Raw genomic sequence first — 13,121 nt, 5'->3', positions numbered from 1 at the left:
AACAGATAATGGGACACATTTCGCCCAACACTTCATTCTCACAGATGGATGCAGATATAAGAACTAGGTAACCTTCTTGTTGTGGGCACAGGACATTGCTTTGAGAATGTTCATTGTGGTTAAGATAATAGAGTTAGGGAGAGTCAGCAGGACTCCTTACAAACTTCCCTGAGAGAATATCAGAAGCATTCACCTCCAGAACCCACCCTGGAAAGAGCTGTCTCAGACTAATGCCAACCTTTTATTGAATTCTGATGAAGTCCTTCCAAAGGCTTTTTCAAGGGTTAGTGATTTCAAGTAAGAATTTGCTATTGATGAAGGATTCTCCGCTACCTGCTCCAGGCCAGGTCAGCTTTAGAGTTGCTAAGTGAGGCCTACATTTGGTTTTGCCTCCTTCTCCACATAGTCCACACTAACTCTTGCTGATTTTAAACTGTATTTTAGAGTACTGCCCAGAGATTTTGGGGTGTATTTTTTTTTTTAAGATTTACTTATTTTATGTATATGAACACACCATTGCTCTCTTCAGACACACCAGAAGAGGGCATCAGATCCCATTACAGATGGTTGTGAGCCACCATGTGGTTGTTGGAATTGAACTCAGGACCTCTGGAAGAGCTGTCAGTGCTTTTAACTACTGAGCCATCTCTCTAGCTCAGGATATTTTTTTAATTAAAAATTATTCTAATTAAAACAAAACAAAAGCTAAAAACAAAGCAACAAAATCAAGTCATAGAAACAGCTGTGGCTGTCCTGTGCCTAACAGCTTGAGGAAATGGGTGACCTTGGCCTTAAGGAAGTGGCTTCTGTGTGTGTGTGTGTGTGTGTGTGTGTGTGTGTTGGTGATTGAACTCAGGATTTGATGAATGCTAAGCACACATTACCACAGAGCTCCACCCCCGTCCTGGACCCAAACTTTTCTGCCTTGAAGGATGAACAAATCTCAGATCTAATAAACAGTATGGGTAGTGGTCTATGTGGTTAAAAGATCCAGTGAAGAGTTTGGGCCTCGTAATAACATTGAGTTTCACTTGAGGAATTCAGTGGCTATATCATAAAAGAGGCATCATTTCTTGGTTTTGCCAGTGTAGAAACATAGGTATTTTTCTATCTATGGCTTGGTTAGAAATATTCCAGGATGTTGGAATGTGAAACGTGTGGGAAATTAATTAGACATATGTTTATATTCTTGACAATCACTATCAGCATTTAAGTCCCTGCAGAGGATTTTTTTTTTTTGTCTTCCGTTTCCACATGAAGCATAGTTGTTTTATAAATTTCAGCCAGAGTTGAATATGGCAGGGTTGAGATGTGGCTGGACCAGGCTGTCAATGTAATGTCTGGATTTTATCCAGCAAAGGCAATGCTTAGGCACCGAAAGGCTGACCAAACCCAATAAAAGCAGGTTGTAACTCATTACTAGGTTGTAAAACCAATTTAGTGAATTGGGATCACCATTGTGTGTGTGTGTGTGTGTGTGTGTGTGTGTGTGTGTTCCTGTGGGTGAGTGCACATGCATGTGGAGAATAAAGTTCAACCTCACGATTTTTTGAGACAGGATTTCTTCTTGAACCTAGAATTATCAGTTTGGCTAAGTTGGTTGGCCATTGAGCTTCTATGATCTACATGTCTCTGCCCTGAATGCCCAGCACTGCAATTACACAATATATCATCATACCTGGCTTTGTTTGTTTGTTCAAATTTCTATCACTAGTGTGTGCCACAGCATGTGTAGTAAGTTGTGTGTGTGTGTGGGGGGGGTCATTTTTTCCTACTATGTGGATTCTAGGAATCACATTGAGGTTATTAGGCTTGGCAGTAAGAATCTTTACCGAATGAACCATCTTCCTGGCCCCATATCTAGCTTTTTTCGTGGCTTGAGGTGTAAATTCAGGACCTCATGCTTGAGAGGTGGGCAATTTCCTGAGTCATCCCCCCAGCTCTGGAAGCAGCAATGTTAAAGGTAATGCAAATGTATGTAAAGGAAAATGTCTTGTGAGGATATGCAATTTATATACATATCGACCATTATGTATTCTGATGCAAAGTGTTTTTATCCAGGTCCTAGTAAAACATTTTTAGGGGTGGGGAAGCAATTCTAGGCTTAGTGGTACAAGGCTTGATGTTTTAGACTGTTTTTGGTAGCAATAAAAAGAAACACCAGTCTCAAATGGCAGTAATCTCTCTCTTTCTTACACACACTTCATTGTAACTCAGATTGCAGTTTGGAAGCACTTTACCTTGTTAGTTTTTAGTCTGCTATTCTCAGTGTTGTCTTCAGCCTAACGCCCTATACCATAGGGAACTATAAGCAATGTTGTATTTCAGTGTACCACAGAAACACAGCGGGCATATCTTGTTTGACAATGGGAATGGTCAGAAGAGTCACCTGACAGTTTGTGTACAGATTATGTAGGTCAAATTGGAGCCTCTGGATGACAGGGACTGTGTGAACAAAGTGTAAAGGGAACTATGCCAGAAAAACCACTCAAATAAGTGTTCTATGCTTCTACAGTATGAACTCAAGAGGCACCCTGTAGGTGCAGCATCGAGCAGATGCATGGTTAGTAGGCAGTATAAGAAATCTAGATTTTGTCCCATAGAAAACTGGAAATTCTTCAGGCAATTAAAATTGTCACATTCCTATCACTACAACCTTGTGCCTGAGGTATCCCACTAGGGAAAATTGAGTATTTGCTAATGGAGATAAAGCAGGACATGGGTCCAATTAAGATATAGAAACAGTTACTAGGTTTAAAAATGATAGGTAGGTATTAGGTTCATAATGCTAAAGTTTTAAGTGGTGTGTTAACTTTTTTTGGGTAGGTGAGGGACATTACTTTGTCAACTTTATTGTAAAGAAATGACCCCCCCACACACACACAAAAAAAAAAAAAAAAAAAAAAAAAAAAAAAAAAAAAAAAAAGCTGAGTAGTGGTGGTACATATCTTCAATCCCAGAACAAGGGAGGCAGAGGCAGGTAGATCTGAGTTCAAGGCTAGCCTGGTCTACAGAGTGAGTTCCAGGACAGCCAAGGGTACACAGAGGATCGATGTCTCAAAAAAAAAAAAAAAAAAAATCCCAAATCTGGAACTCCATGTGGAGAACCATCCTTTCAAAGATGAGAAGGGGGCTCTCTTTGGCTTGGTATTTAGGGAATGTCTACACAAAGACAGTTATTTACAAACACAAGCAGATTAACAAATCCTTCAGTAGATGTCCTAGGGACTTGTACTTTTTGGGTCCAGATTATTAGAGATGTAGTGCCCTGTACAATTATGAGCTCCTTGACCACAGATGCTTCATCTTTAGCCACAGGCAGATTTACTGCACTCAAAGCATGTTATCTCTAGTGTGTAAGGTGATATGGAGATTACAAGATGCTTAAAGAATACATATAGATGGGGTAGAGATACAGCTCAGCAGAGTAAGAGCACTTGTTACCAAGTCTGATGACCTGACTTTGATACCTAAGAACCACAGGTTGGAAGAATAACTTGGGAAAGCTGTCCTCTGACCTCCATCTGCACTCTGTGACACATGCATCCTCCCTCCCCAATAAAGTAGAAAACATTTAGGGAAATATGAAAGCTCCAAATGGTGGGTGTTCAAAGGAAAATCTTTGGGAGCCCTTTCGTATTTTACCTATTGTAAACAAAGTCTTTCGAGATTTGGTTTTAAGAGTAGGGCTTTTCCTAGAACAAGTCATGACTCGGTCATCTAACTGGTAAAAGCTCAAAAGATAGGAAAAGGGATAAAGAAATGTTTACAAAGAAACATGTCAAATTTTAAGCAGAAGGAAGGACAGCTCTGCGGGGACCAAGTGATTGAGTGTAGGCAGCTGTAGGGCAAACAGCCTCAGAAGTGTGTCATTGAAGCTAATGTCTTTCTGCTTCCAGTGACCTTCTTCCTCCTTTAGGCCCTGCATCAATTGTTCAGAAGTGAGAACTTTTTCCATGATTCCCTGGTCAAGTCTCTGAACACACAGAACGGCAGCCAGGATGGGTCATATCCATAATATTTAGTGGATATAAACAAGCTCCTTGCTTCTCACATACCCTGGCCATTCTGAAACCGGATTTCCTCTTTCTGGGTTCCCACAGAGGTCCACTTTTGGAAACAAAAGCTTCCAGGAAATTCCCAGCAGGCTTAACTTTCTAACTCATCACTCTCTATCAGCCTTCTTCTTCACACCCTCCACTAGGAGGAAGTAACTTATCTGGAAGGCCAACATCCTGGCAGAAACCTACAGTGCTATCTATGATCAGGGTGGTGATGCATCTATTTGAGTCCACATTCAAAACCCATTCATTGAGGGAAACACATAAATGCAACATGTGACTTTGCCCAGAAACATTTCTCAGGTTTAGAGAGAATGCTCTTTGAAGATTCCTATACAGAGTTTCACACAGCTAAGTATCAGGAAACAATCTCTTGGGACTGAATGCTTGTTCTCATAGTAGCCTGACAAAATCCTGTCAAGAAGGGGGAAGAGGCTCAGGTGGCTGCACCCTCCCTTGTGGATTGATAGGCAGTTAATGGTTGCTAAGGGAGGGAAATTTTCTTTAGCAGTATAGTCATTGGTAAGACACAATCACACACACAAAGAGACATGAAGTGGAAGAGGGACGAGTTGAAGTAGGCAGGACAATGGGGTACATGTGTGGTGGCGAGCATGGTCAAAAGACATTGGTAGTCATATATGAAGATACCAGGGTGAAACCTATTCTCATAGGATTCATAAACAGATTCTCATATATAACATAAAAAAAAAAACAAAAAAGGAATCCCAACGGTAGGTCTCTAGGCTGGACATCAAACAGTCACCATAGGAAGATAGTCTGGAGTCAAGCAACATAGGGCCTATCTAAATTAGTGTTAAGATAAGAAAACTGAGCCAGAAGTAGTGCCTCAAGCCTTTAATCCCAGCACTCAGGAGGCAGAGGCAGGTGGATTTCTTAGTTCAAGGACAGCCTGCTCTACAAAGAGAGTTCCAGGACAGTCTAAGAAACTGTCTCAGAAAAACAAAATATAAGCGAAGTGGCACTGTGTAGTGGCAAACACCTTCAAGCCCAGCACTTGGGAATCAGGGACAGGAGGACTGGTGCATGGTGGGAGCAGCCTGGATTACACAGCAGGATCCCTCCCCACCCCAAAAAAGACAAAACCAACCAACCAATCAAACAAAAACCAAAGCAAATGGGGACTGTCTTAGGAAGCTGAGCATCTGGATGCCTCTTACTTCTCATAAATCCTAGGGAAGGAAAAGAAAATCAGTATCTTATAATCACATCAAGAATTTTATCTACTGTACAAAGAGGATCATTTGAGTCAGCAGGGAGGTGTGAGCCTCACTATGAGGGTGCTTTACAATGCTACTTCCAGGTCTCGCACACTACAAGACCAAGACCCCCGAACAAGGCACCACACCTATGCACTCTCCAGCTCCAGTTAAGTCTTTGGTGTTTGAGCAGCATGGGAGCTGTGGAGGCTTGCTTCCTGGTTATGGTGCAGGTCCTGCTGCAGTCCCAGAAGCAGCTGGTTTAGGAGAGTAAGGTTGCTGTCTCTGTGAGGCAGAGGCAGGGGAGGGAGGCAGTTCCCCTTATATTCTATCACTGCCATCTTGGCCCGATCTTGCTCCTTCCGATTCGGGATCTGTAGCATTCTTGTGTAGTTCCCGTTCTGACCTTGGAACCGAGGCGCTAGCACTTTAAATAGCTTCGGGATCAAGTCCTTCTCCTAGATGGGGAGAGTTAATCAGAAAAAAATAGTCACCACTGTAGAGGCATTTAACTTTCGATTATTCCCAGAGGTGGGGTTCAAACCATCTCCACAGGCTTTCCCCACCACCCAATCGGGGCCAAGTCACACAGAAACATTTATTGGAAGTTATGTGGATGCACATCTTTTTCAGTTCAAATAAGAGAAACACGAGTCTAAACACCAGTCTAACTCTGGTACGTAAGCGAATGCCCCGGCTTAAATCTGCCAGATAACCGGTTGTCTAAGGATTCTTTCTTCACTAGCAGGCAGGGAGCACTCACAGTGAGCCAGAAGTCAGCCATACGCATGGCTCGTTCGTTGGTGTCTCCCAGCTTTCCATAATCGATGAGCTGCGAGGACAAAACACACGGATGCAACACGAGTAAGAACCGAGGCGCCCACCTCACTCTTCTAATGTCTTACCTTCCTCCAGTCATCCTACCAGCTAAGCTAATTCACGGCGCTCCTTCCTCCGCAGCCCCAACCAGCCTTCCATTTGCAGCGTGGGAGTGACGTGCTCAGCTGAGTGCCACACGGAATTCGCTACCGTGGAAAGGTCTCCCAGCGTGGCCATCCTCCCCACACCCGGCCAGCGCGGTGGTCTGAGGCTGGATCTGGCGGTGAATGGCTTGGCTCTCACCTTCTCCGCGTAGCCCCTCATCTCGTCCACGCGTGCCCATGTCGCCTCGATGCGTTCGTGGCGAACTAGGCCTGTAAGCAAGTTCCGCAGCAGGTGGATGCGGGACTCAGGACCAAGGCCCAGGCGGCGGTAGACGCGGCCGTGGGAGATGGCGGCAGCCAGCGACAGCCTCATGATCCCACCTTAGCCCCACCTCCCCGATGCCCGGAAAGGGAAACTCAGCAGCGCGCGCCGGTGGGTGGGTGGTGGTAAGAGGGGGGGCGGAGTCACTTCTCAGAGGACGCATGCGCAGTAGCTCGGCGCGTGGCAGGCGTGTTTGCGTGTGCGCAGCAGAGCCTGCCTAGCTGGCAGTCTGAGGGAGGGCGGCCCCGACGCGTTGACGTTTCTGGAGCGGCGAGCTGGGCGGGCCTCACGGTCTGCGGGTGCTCGGTGGCGAGCTGGGGATCTCGGCGCCCCCTGCCGGGTTTTTCTTGCATTGCGTCGGCAGGCTGGGCTGATCTTGGCTAAGGCGCCTTCCGGGCGGAGCATGCTGGGAAAGTGAGTATCTGAGGAGAATTGCGTCTGACGGGTGGGGCCGTGGTTTGTGGCCCTCTTGCCTGAGGAGTTGCAGCCCTGGCTGGCTTCCCTGATGATGCTAGTTTAAACCCAGTTTTCATTAGTGATAGTGAGATGAATTATGTCCAGGAAAGCTGCAGGTATTACATTATTTTATTGACATAAATAAAAACCTAAGTTAGCACTAAACTAAAGTAATGGACAAATACTTGAAATTTTTAAAACATTTATTCTCTCATACAATACACCTTGATTGCAACTTCCTCTTCCACCATTCCTCCCAGCCCCCACTCCCCTTTCTCCTCTTTCTCCCCCTAGAAAAGAGCAGGCCTCCCAAGGACATGAACCAAAGCACAAGCAGATACAATGAGACCAAGGCACAAACCCTCACTCACAAGTGTGGACAAGGAAACTCACTAGAAGGAAAAGGGTCCCAAGAGCAGGCAAGAGAGTCAGAGACCCATCTCCCTAAATTAGGAGTCCCCCCCAAACACCAAGACAACAAACTATAACACATTTGCAGACAACCTAGGGCAGAACCTTGAAGACTCTAAGATTGCCTTCCAGTCTGTGTGAGCCCCCATGAGCCCTGCTTAGTTGATTCTGCAGGTTGTGCTCACCGGTGTTCGACCCCTCTGGCTCCCACAGTTATTCTTCCCGGTCTTCCGCTGGGTTTCCCCGAGCTCCAAGGGAGGCCTTATGAAGGCCTCCAACCTAGGCTTTTTCTCCACTTAATGTTTTGTCAGTGGGCCTCTACATCTCCCATCAGTTGCCAGAGGCAGCCTCTCTGATGACGACTGAATCAGGCACCAATATGAATGTAGCAAAATATCACTAGGAACTATCTAATTGATTATTTTATTCATTTTTTGGCGCTATGGTTTGGTTCTTCCCTAGGTCTCTGGGTGGATGAATACTTTTTCTTAAAAAAATTCTGTGTGTGTGTTCCCTTCCATTGCTCAGCAACCTTACTGCTCTTTGAAAACAGTTTTCCCGGAGGAATTGGGTGAAAATGCAATCTAATTCTAATATCTAACAAAAATGATGATAATAGTAGGGCTTATTTAAAATTAACTCATCACAGTTGGAGTTACTAGAATATTGAGGGCAGAACAAATAAAAACGTTTCAAATGGAAAAGGAGTAATTCTTAAACGGTTTCATTTTAGAAAAATAAGTTTATGATCATATGCAATATGAAGAAGTTGAGGTGGCTCAGCGCTAAAGAGGGACCCAGAGTTTGATGGAATCAATATAACCCTTCAGATGGTATTTCACTCTGGAAATAGTGACAGGCTGTTTCCAACTTGGCTTACATTCTTTATGGTGTTCTGTCCCCTCCCTGCTCCATTTCCTTGTATTCTTAGTGAGGTGAACTGCCTGTTGCCGAAATTATAAAGTCCTTCAAGGTCAGAGAGGAACTGATTCATGCATTTGGCCTTCTTTCCTCTTGCCTCCACTATCAAGCCAGCACCCTGCTTTTTTTGTCTTTTAAACCTTATAGTTTTTTTTTTTTTTAAAACACATCATCATCATCATTGTTATTTTTTAAAAATTTGGTGTCCCTTGATAATTTTACCTTTACTTAGAAAAATTACCTTTTCATCATTCATTTCAAAGAAAATTATTTAGGTAGGCTTGTTAGCTAGCTTTCACCATGCTTCAGTATCAAGTTTTCATTCACTGTGAGTTTATGCGGTAAATTCATTTCTCCCATTACTTTTCACTACTGAGTCTAAATTATTAACAAGGTAAATCCACTACCACCCTCTCCTCCCAACCCCACCCCCACCCCCAGCCTGAATTCAGGAATGTCATCGACTGTACTGTTTGTAAACTATCTGATTTGCTTTTGCTTTGATCCCTTTTCTCACCCTGGTGGATTATTTCTTCACCCCTGGAAGTTGAATTTTTTCTTATTTCCCACTGACCTATTTTAGAAATCTGAGAGTTAGAAAACCTTTTAAAAAGAAGTGTGTGTGTGTGTGTGTGCGTGTGTGCACACAGTCGCTATGTTATGTTTGAATGCAGATTCTCACGTGCTATGGTGTGAGTGTGGATGTTGGAGGACAAAATTTCAGAGTCTGTTCTGTTCTTCCACCAGGAGATTTGGGGTTGTCAGGCTTTTATGGCAATACTTTTACCTTCTGAGCTACATCACTGTCTCCAAAATTGGACAGTAGACACATCAGAAAAGACAATACATTTTGTTTTTGCTTGTTTTGAGACAGGGTCTTGCTACTCTGTAGCCTAGGCTCCCACTAGGGTTCACTGTGGAATGCAGATTGGTTTCAAACTCAAGCATTTGAATTGGCAATTCTCCTATCTCAGCCTACAGAATTCTGGGATTGCAGTCAGAATTACTTTGCCTAAGGAGCTATGACTGATTATCCAGTCTAAGCCTCTTTAAACACTTTTTGTGCCTTTTGATGGATATAAATGCTGTTCTCTGAAGAATAATCTTTTTAGGTATATGAATTAAATTAAAATACAAGGCATCACAAAGGAAACAAATTATACTGTTATCAAGATATTTTCAAAGCTCTCCAAATTAGTGACTGTGATAATATGTGCTGGTTTTGTCAATATATGAAATAAAAAGATCTAGTGGTAGGTTTTGTAATTACTGTGTTGGTTTCTTTTTCTTTTTTTTTTTTTTTTTTTGGTTTTATTTTTTTTTTGGTTTTTCGAGACAGGGTTTCTCTGTGTAGCTCTGGCTGTCCTGGAGCTCACTCTGTAGACCAGGCTGGCCTCGAACTCAGAAATCCGCCTGCCTCTGCCTCCCAAGTGCTGGGATTAAAGGCGTGTGCCACCACTGCCCAGCATTACTGTGGTTTTTAAAGTAGTGATGAATATAAGTGATATTTTAAGGTATTTATAACAACTGCTAACTGATAAGAAAATTACCAATTTATGCTGGTGAAGTACAATTGTTAGTAATATTACTGCAGTTTGTTACTCATGTGCAAATTGAAGAAAAAATTACATTTCATTTACAATTCATTGAAATTTCATTTCAATAAAAACAAAGACATTTTCCTTCTACCCAAGTACATGAACTTACTGAGTTTTATTCATTGACTCCCTTTGGTTCTGTGGCCTTCCTGTTAGAAGCAACTGCATTATTGTGCAGACAGAACTGAGGAAGATCCCTGTGAAAACAAGTAAAAAGAAACTGCTTTTTTGGAAAGAGAAGAACTACATTAAATCGTAGCATAGTTTAGCAATACTCAAGTGTGTGCATCTACCCCTACCCACAGCGTCTTTCACTTACTCAATAAATGAGCATAAAAGCTTGCAATGTGCTGTTGGGATTCACAGGGCAACTGCCTTCTTATCTGTGTATCGAATGGGTAGCTAAACATCTGATAAACAAGTGGAGGTCATTTTACATGCATAGAAAGGACAGTGTATGAAGGGGTAATATAAACTAGTTTAGTAGGTCAGGAAAGGCCTCCATGAAGAGGAGTATTGAAGACTATTTAGAGTCAGCTTGATGAAAAGTAAAGGAAAAGCTATTTTAACTGAAAGAAATTCTACTGTATGTAATATTTTCATTAAGTACACTTTTACAACTGCATTACTCAGTGGCCCACCAACTTTTTTTTTTTTTTTTTTTTTTTGGCTATTAATCTCTATTGAATCTGGATTTATTTTATTTCTGGATGTTAAATTCTAAGAATAAATTAAAAAACTTAAATAATAAAATAAAAATAAACTAAAAATAAGAATAAATACTTAAAAATCACCTGACCACATATATAGCTGTATTTTCAATGACAAATTTAACAATTATTGTAAATTTGTAAACAAATTACCACAAAATTGAAAATATTTTATTTTGCTCTGTTTATTCTACCAAAATTGAGATAATCAAACCAAAAAGTTAATTGTCACGTACATTTTGATTTATATACATATTTCAGTAGTGGAGAAGCAATGTATATTGTTGTGGTAATGTTTTAAACAGCAGCTCTCAATCTGGTTTGTGCTTAATCAGCCATCATCTTCCTGACTAGGCTAGGCCTGAGGTCACAGGCATTGGCTCAGGCCACTGGCTCAGGTCACTGGCTCAGGTGGCCAGAGACACCGGCCTTGTCACCCACAAGACGCCAGTGTGGGAGATGGCTCTGTCAATCTTCCATGCTGTCTCCACAAGGCCAGGCTGAGCCCAGACCATCCCGTCACTCACATGGGCCCAGTAGAAATGAGACCCTAATGTTTAAAGATTATCCAGTAGCTTTATATATTTGGTAATGCTCAAATAACAAGATGCCCACACAATTAGAGGTGTTAACCAGTTAACTAACCTAGATATAAGTTGTTACCCAGGACTGCTCTCGATACATGCTTGGCTCTCCATGGCTCCTACATCTCTGTCCTAGCTCCTCCTCCTCCTTTTCCTCTTCTCCTTACTCTTCCCACCTTAGCTCCTCCTACAGTATATAACTTGTAAATCTGACAAAGAAATTAAAAAGCACATTTAAATAATTGCTAGACCAGGCACTGTGGTACACACCATTGATCCCCACACTCTGAAGTCAGAGACAGGTGCTGGCATAAATTTTTTTGTAACCTACTTTTAATAATGGTTCAACCTCTCCTGTAGCCCACAACCCAGCAGAGATAGTGGAAGAGAAAAGTTACTAGGATGGGGAAGGGGAAGTAGACCTGTCCAGCAATAGATCTTTGGGGGCAAGCTTGATCTTCTCTAGCAGCAGTTCTGTCCCTGTAGCAAATACCAAATATGACTCGCAGCTGCAGATCAGCCCTCTAGGCAGGCAGACACCAGGCATGAACTAGCAGCTACATTCCAGTTCTTTCAGCCAGCAGACACAAGGCAGCGGTAGTTCAACCCTGAAAAAACCGCCAGGCTCCCGAACTGGCCTGAGTTGAAGCTGCAGAAGCCACAAGCTGCCGCAAGAAACTGGCAAGCAGTTCCTGGGCATGTTTCTCTCAATGGCAATGTTATCAAAGTTGAGCTCCACAATGCTTTGTAAGGTGAAACAATACTTGTGTGTTGTTAGTGAAGAATAGTGAGGTAGAACAAACCAAACCAATGCTCAGTGCTCCTCTCCCACTGTCTGTGGGGTCGTATGTATACTCCTTCATCAAAGGTCCTTTCACATGTTTGCTATAGCCAAACATCTTTTCATCTGTGTCTGCTTCAGGAAAACAATGAGAAAACACGAAAACATGAAAAATTATTCTTTCATGTGTTTTCTTTAGCAAGACATCCTTTTACCAGTGTGCCCCAGCAAAACATCATTTAGTATAACTAATTTACCAAAGAACTAGAAGTTTCTACTTCAGACAGGCACATCTGTTTGAAGCTAATCTGTTTTCATAATGAATTCTGGACCAACCAGGACTACACAGTGAGATCTTTTCTCAAAAGAATAAATAGCTGGTCATGGTGGCCCACATATTTAACCCCAACACTGGGGAGGCAGAGGCAGTCAGATCTGTGAGTTTGAGGTCAGCCTGGTCTATAGAACAAGTTCCAAGACAGAGCTGTCCACGGAGAAACTGTGTCTTGAAAAACAAACCCAACCAACCAACCAACCAACCAACCAACCAACCAACTAACCAAAAAATCCACCAAACCCCAAAACTCTCAACACCCCCAAAACCAAAACCAAAACCAAACCAAAACCAAAACCCCAAAAAACAAAAATGAAGAATTATTAAATAAATACAAGATAAAAATTAATGACATGTGTAGTGGGATATCTTCCCACTGCATTCATATAAAGCTCAATGATTGGGCTGTATGAGAGGTAGGTGGAGTGAGGAGTCTGGAGGGGAGGAGGAGGAGGAGCTAGGACAGGGATGTAGGAGCCATGGAGAGCCACGCATGTATCGAGAGCAGTCCTGGGTAACAACTTATATCTAGGTTAGTTAATGCCCACCTCTAATTGTGTGGGCATCTTGATATTTGAGCATTGTCAAATATATAAAGCTGTTGGATAATCTTTAAACACTAGAGTCTCATTCATACCGGATACTGCGTAGATGGTGGGATGGTCTGGGCTCAGCCAAGCATTGTGGAGACAGCGTGGCAGATTGGCAGAGCCATTTCCCTGGTGGCCTGAGCTGAGCAACAGTGAGAACAAGTGGCCACTTGTGGCCCCAGGCCTTGCCTAGTCAGGAAGATGGTGGCC

General features: G+C 42.7%; 1 protein-coding gene across 1 annotated transcript; it reads right to left on the bottom strand.

Moving 5' to 3' along the window:
• Nucleotides 1-4,904: 4,904 nt before the first annotated feature.
• On the bottom strand, nucleotides 4,905-6,635 carry LOC117702538 (large ribosomal subunit protein bL17m). Its single transcript, XM_034493628.2, has 3 exons — nucleotides 6,404-6,635; nucleotides 6,045-6,113; nucleotides 4,905-5,739 (listed from the first exon to the last, which is right to left on the bottom strand). The coding sequence occupies exons 1-3, from the start codon at nucleotides 6,575-6,577 to the stop codon at nucleotides 5,452-5,454; spliced, it is 531 nt and encodes a 176-aa protein (XP_034349519.1). The 5' UTR covers nucleotides 6,578-6,635; the 3' UTR covers nucleotides 4,905-5,451.
• Nucleotides 6,636-13,121: the final 6,486 nt, after the last annotated feature.

The sequence above is a fragment of the Arvicanthis niloticus genome, unplaced genomic scaffold, assembly GCF_011762505.2.
Source record: "Arvicanthis niloticus isolate mArvNil1 unplaced genomic scaffold, mArvNil1.pat.X pat_scaffold_926_arrow_ctg1, whole genome shotgun sequence".
In the NCBI taxonomy this organism is placed as follows: domain Eukaryota; kingdom Metazoa; phylum Chordata; class Mammalia; order Rodentia; family Muridae; genus Arvicanthis; species Arvicanthis niloticus.
The sequence above is the reverse complement of the archived record's forward strand: the minus strand, read 5'-3'. Positions and strand labels throughout refer to the sequence as shown.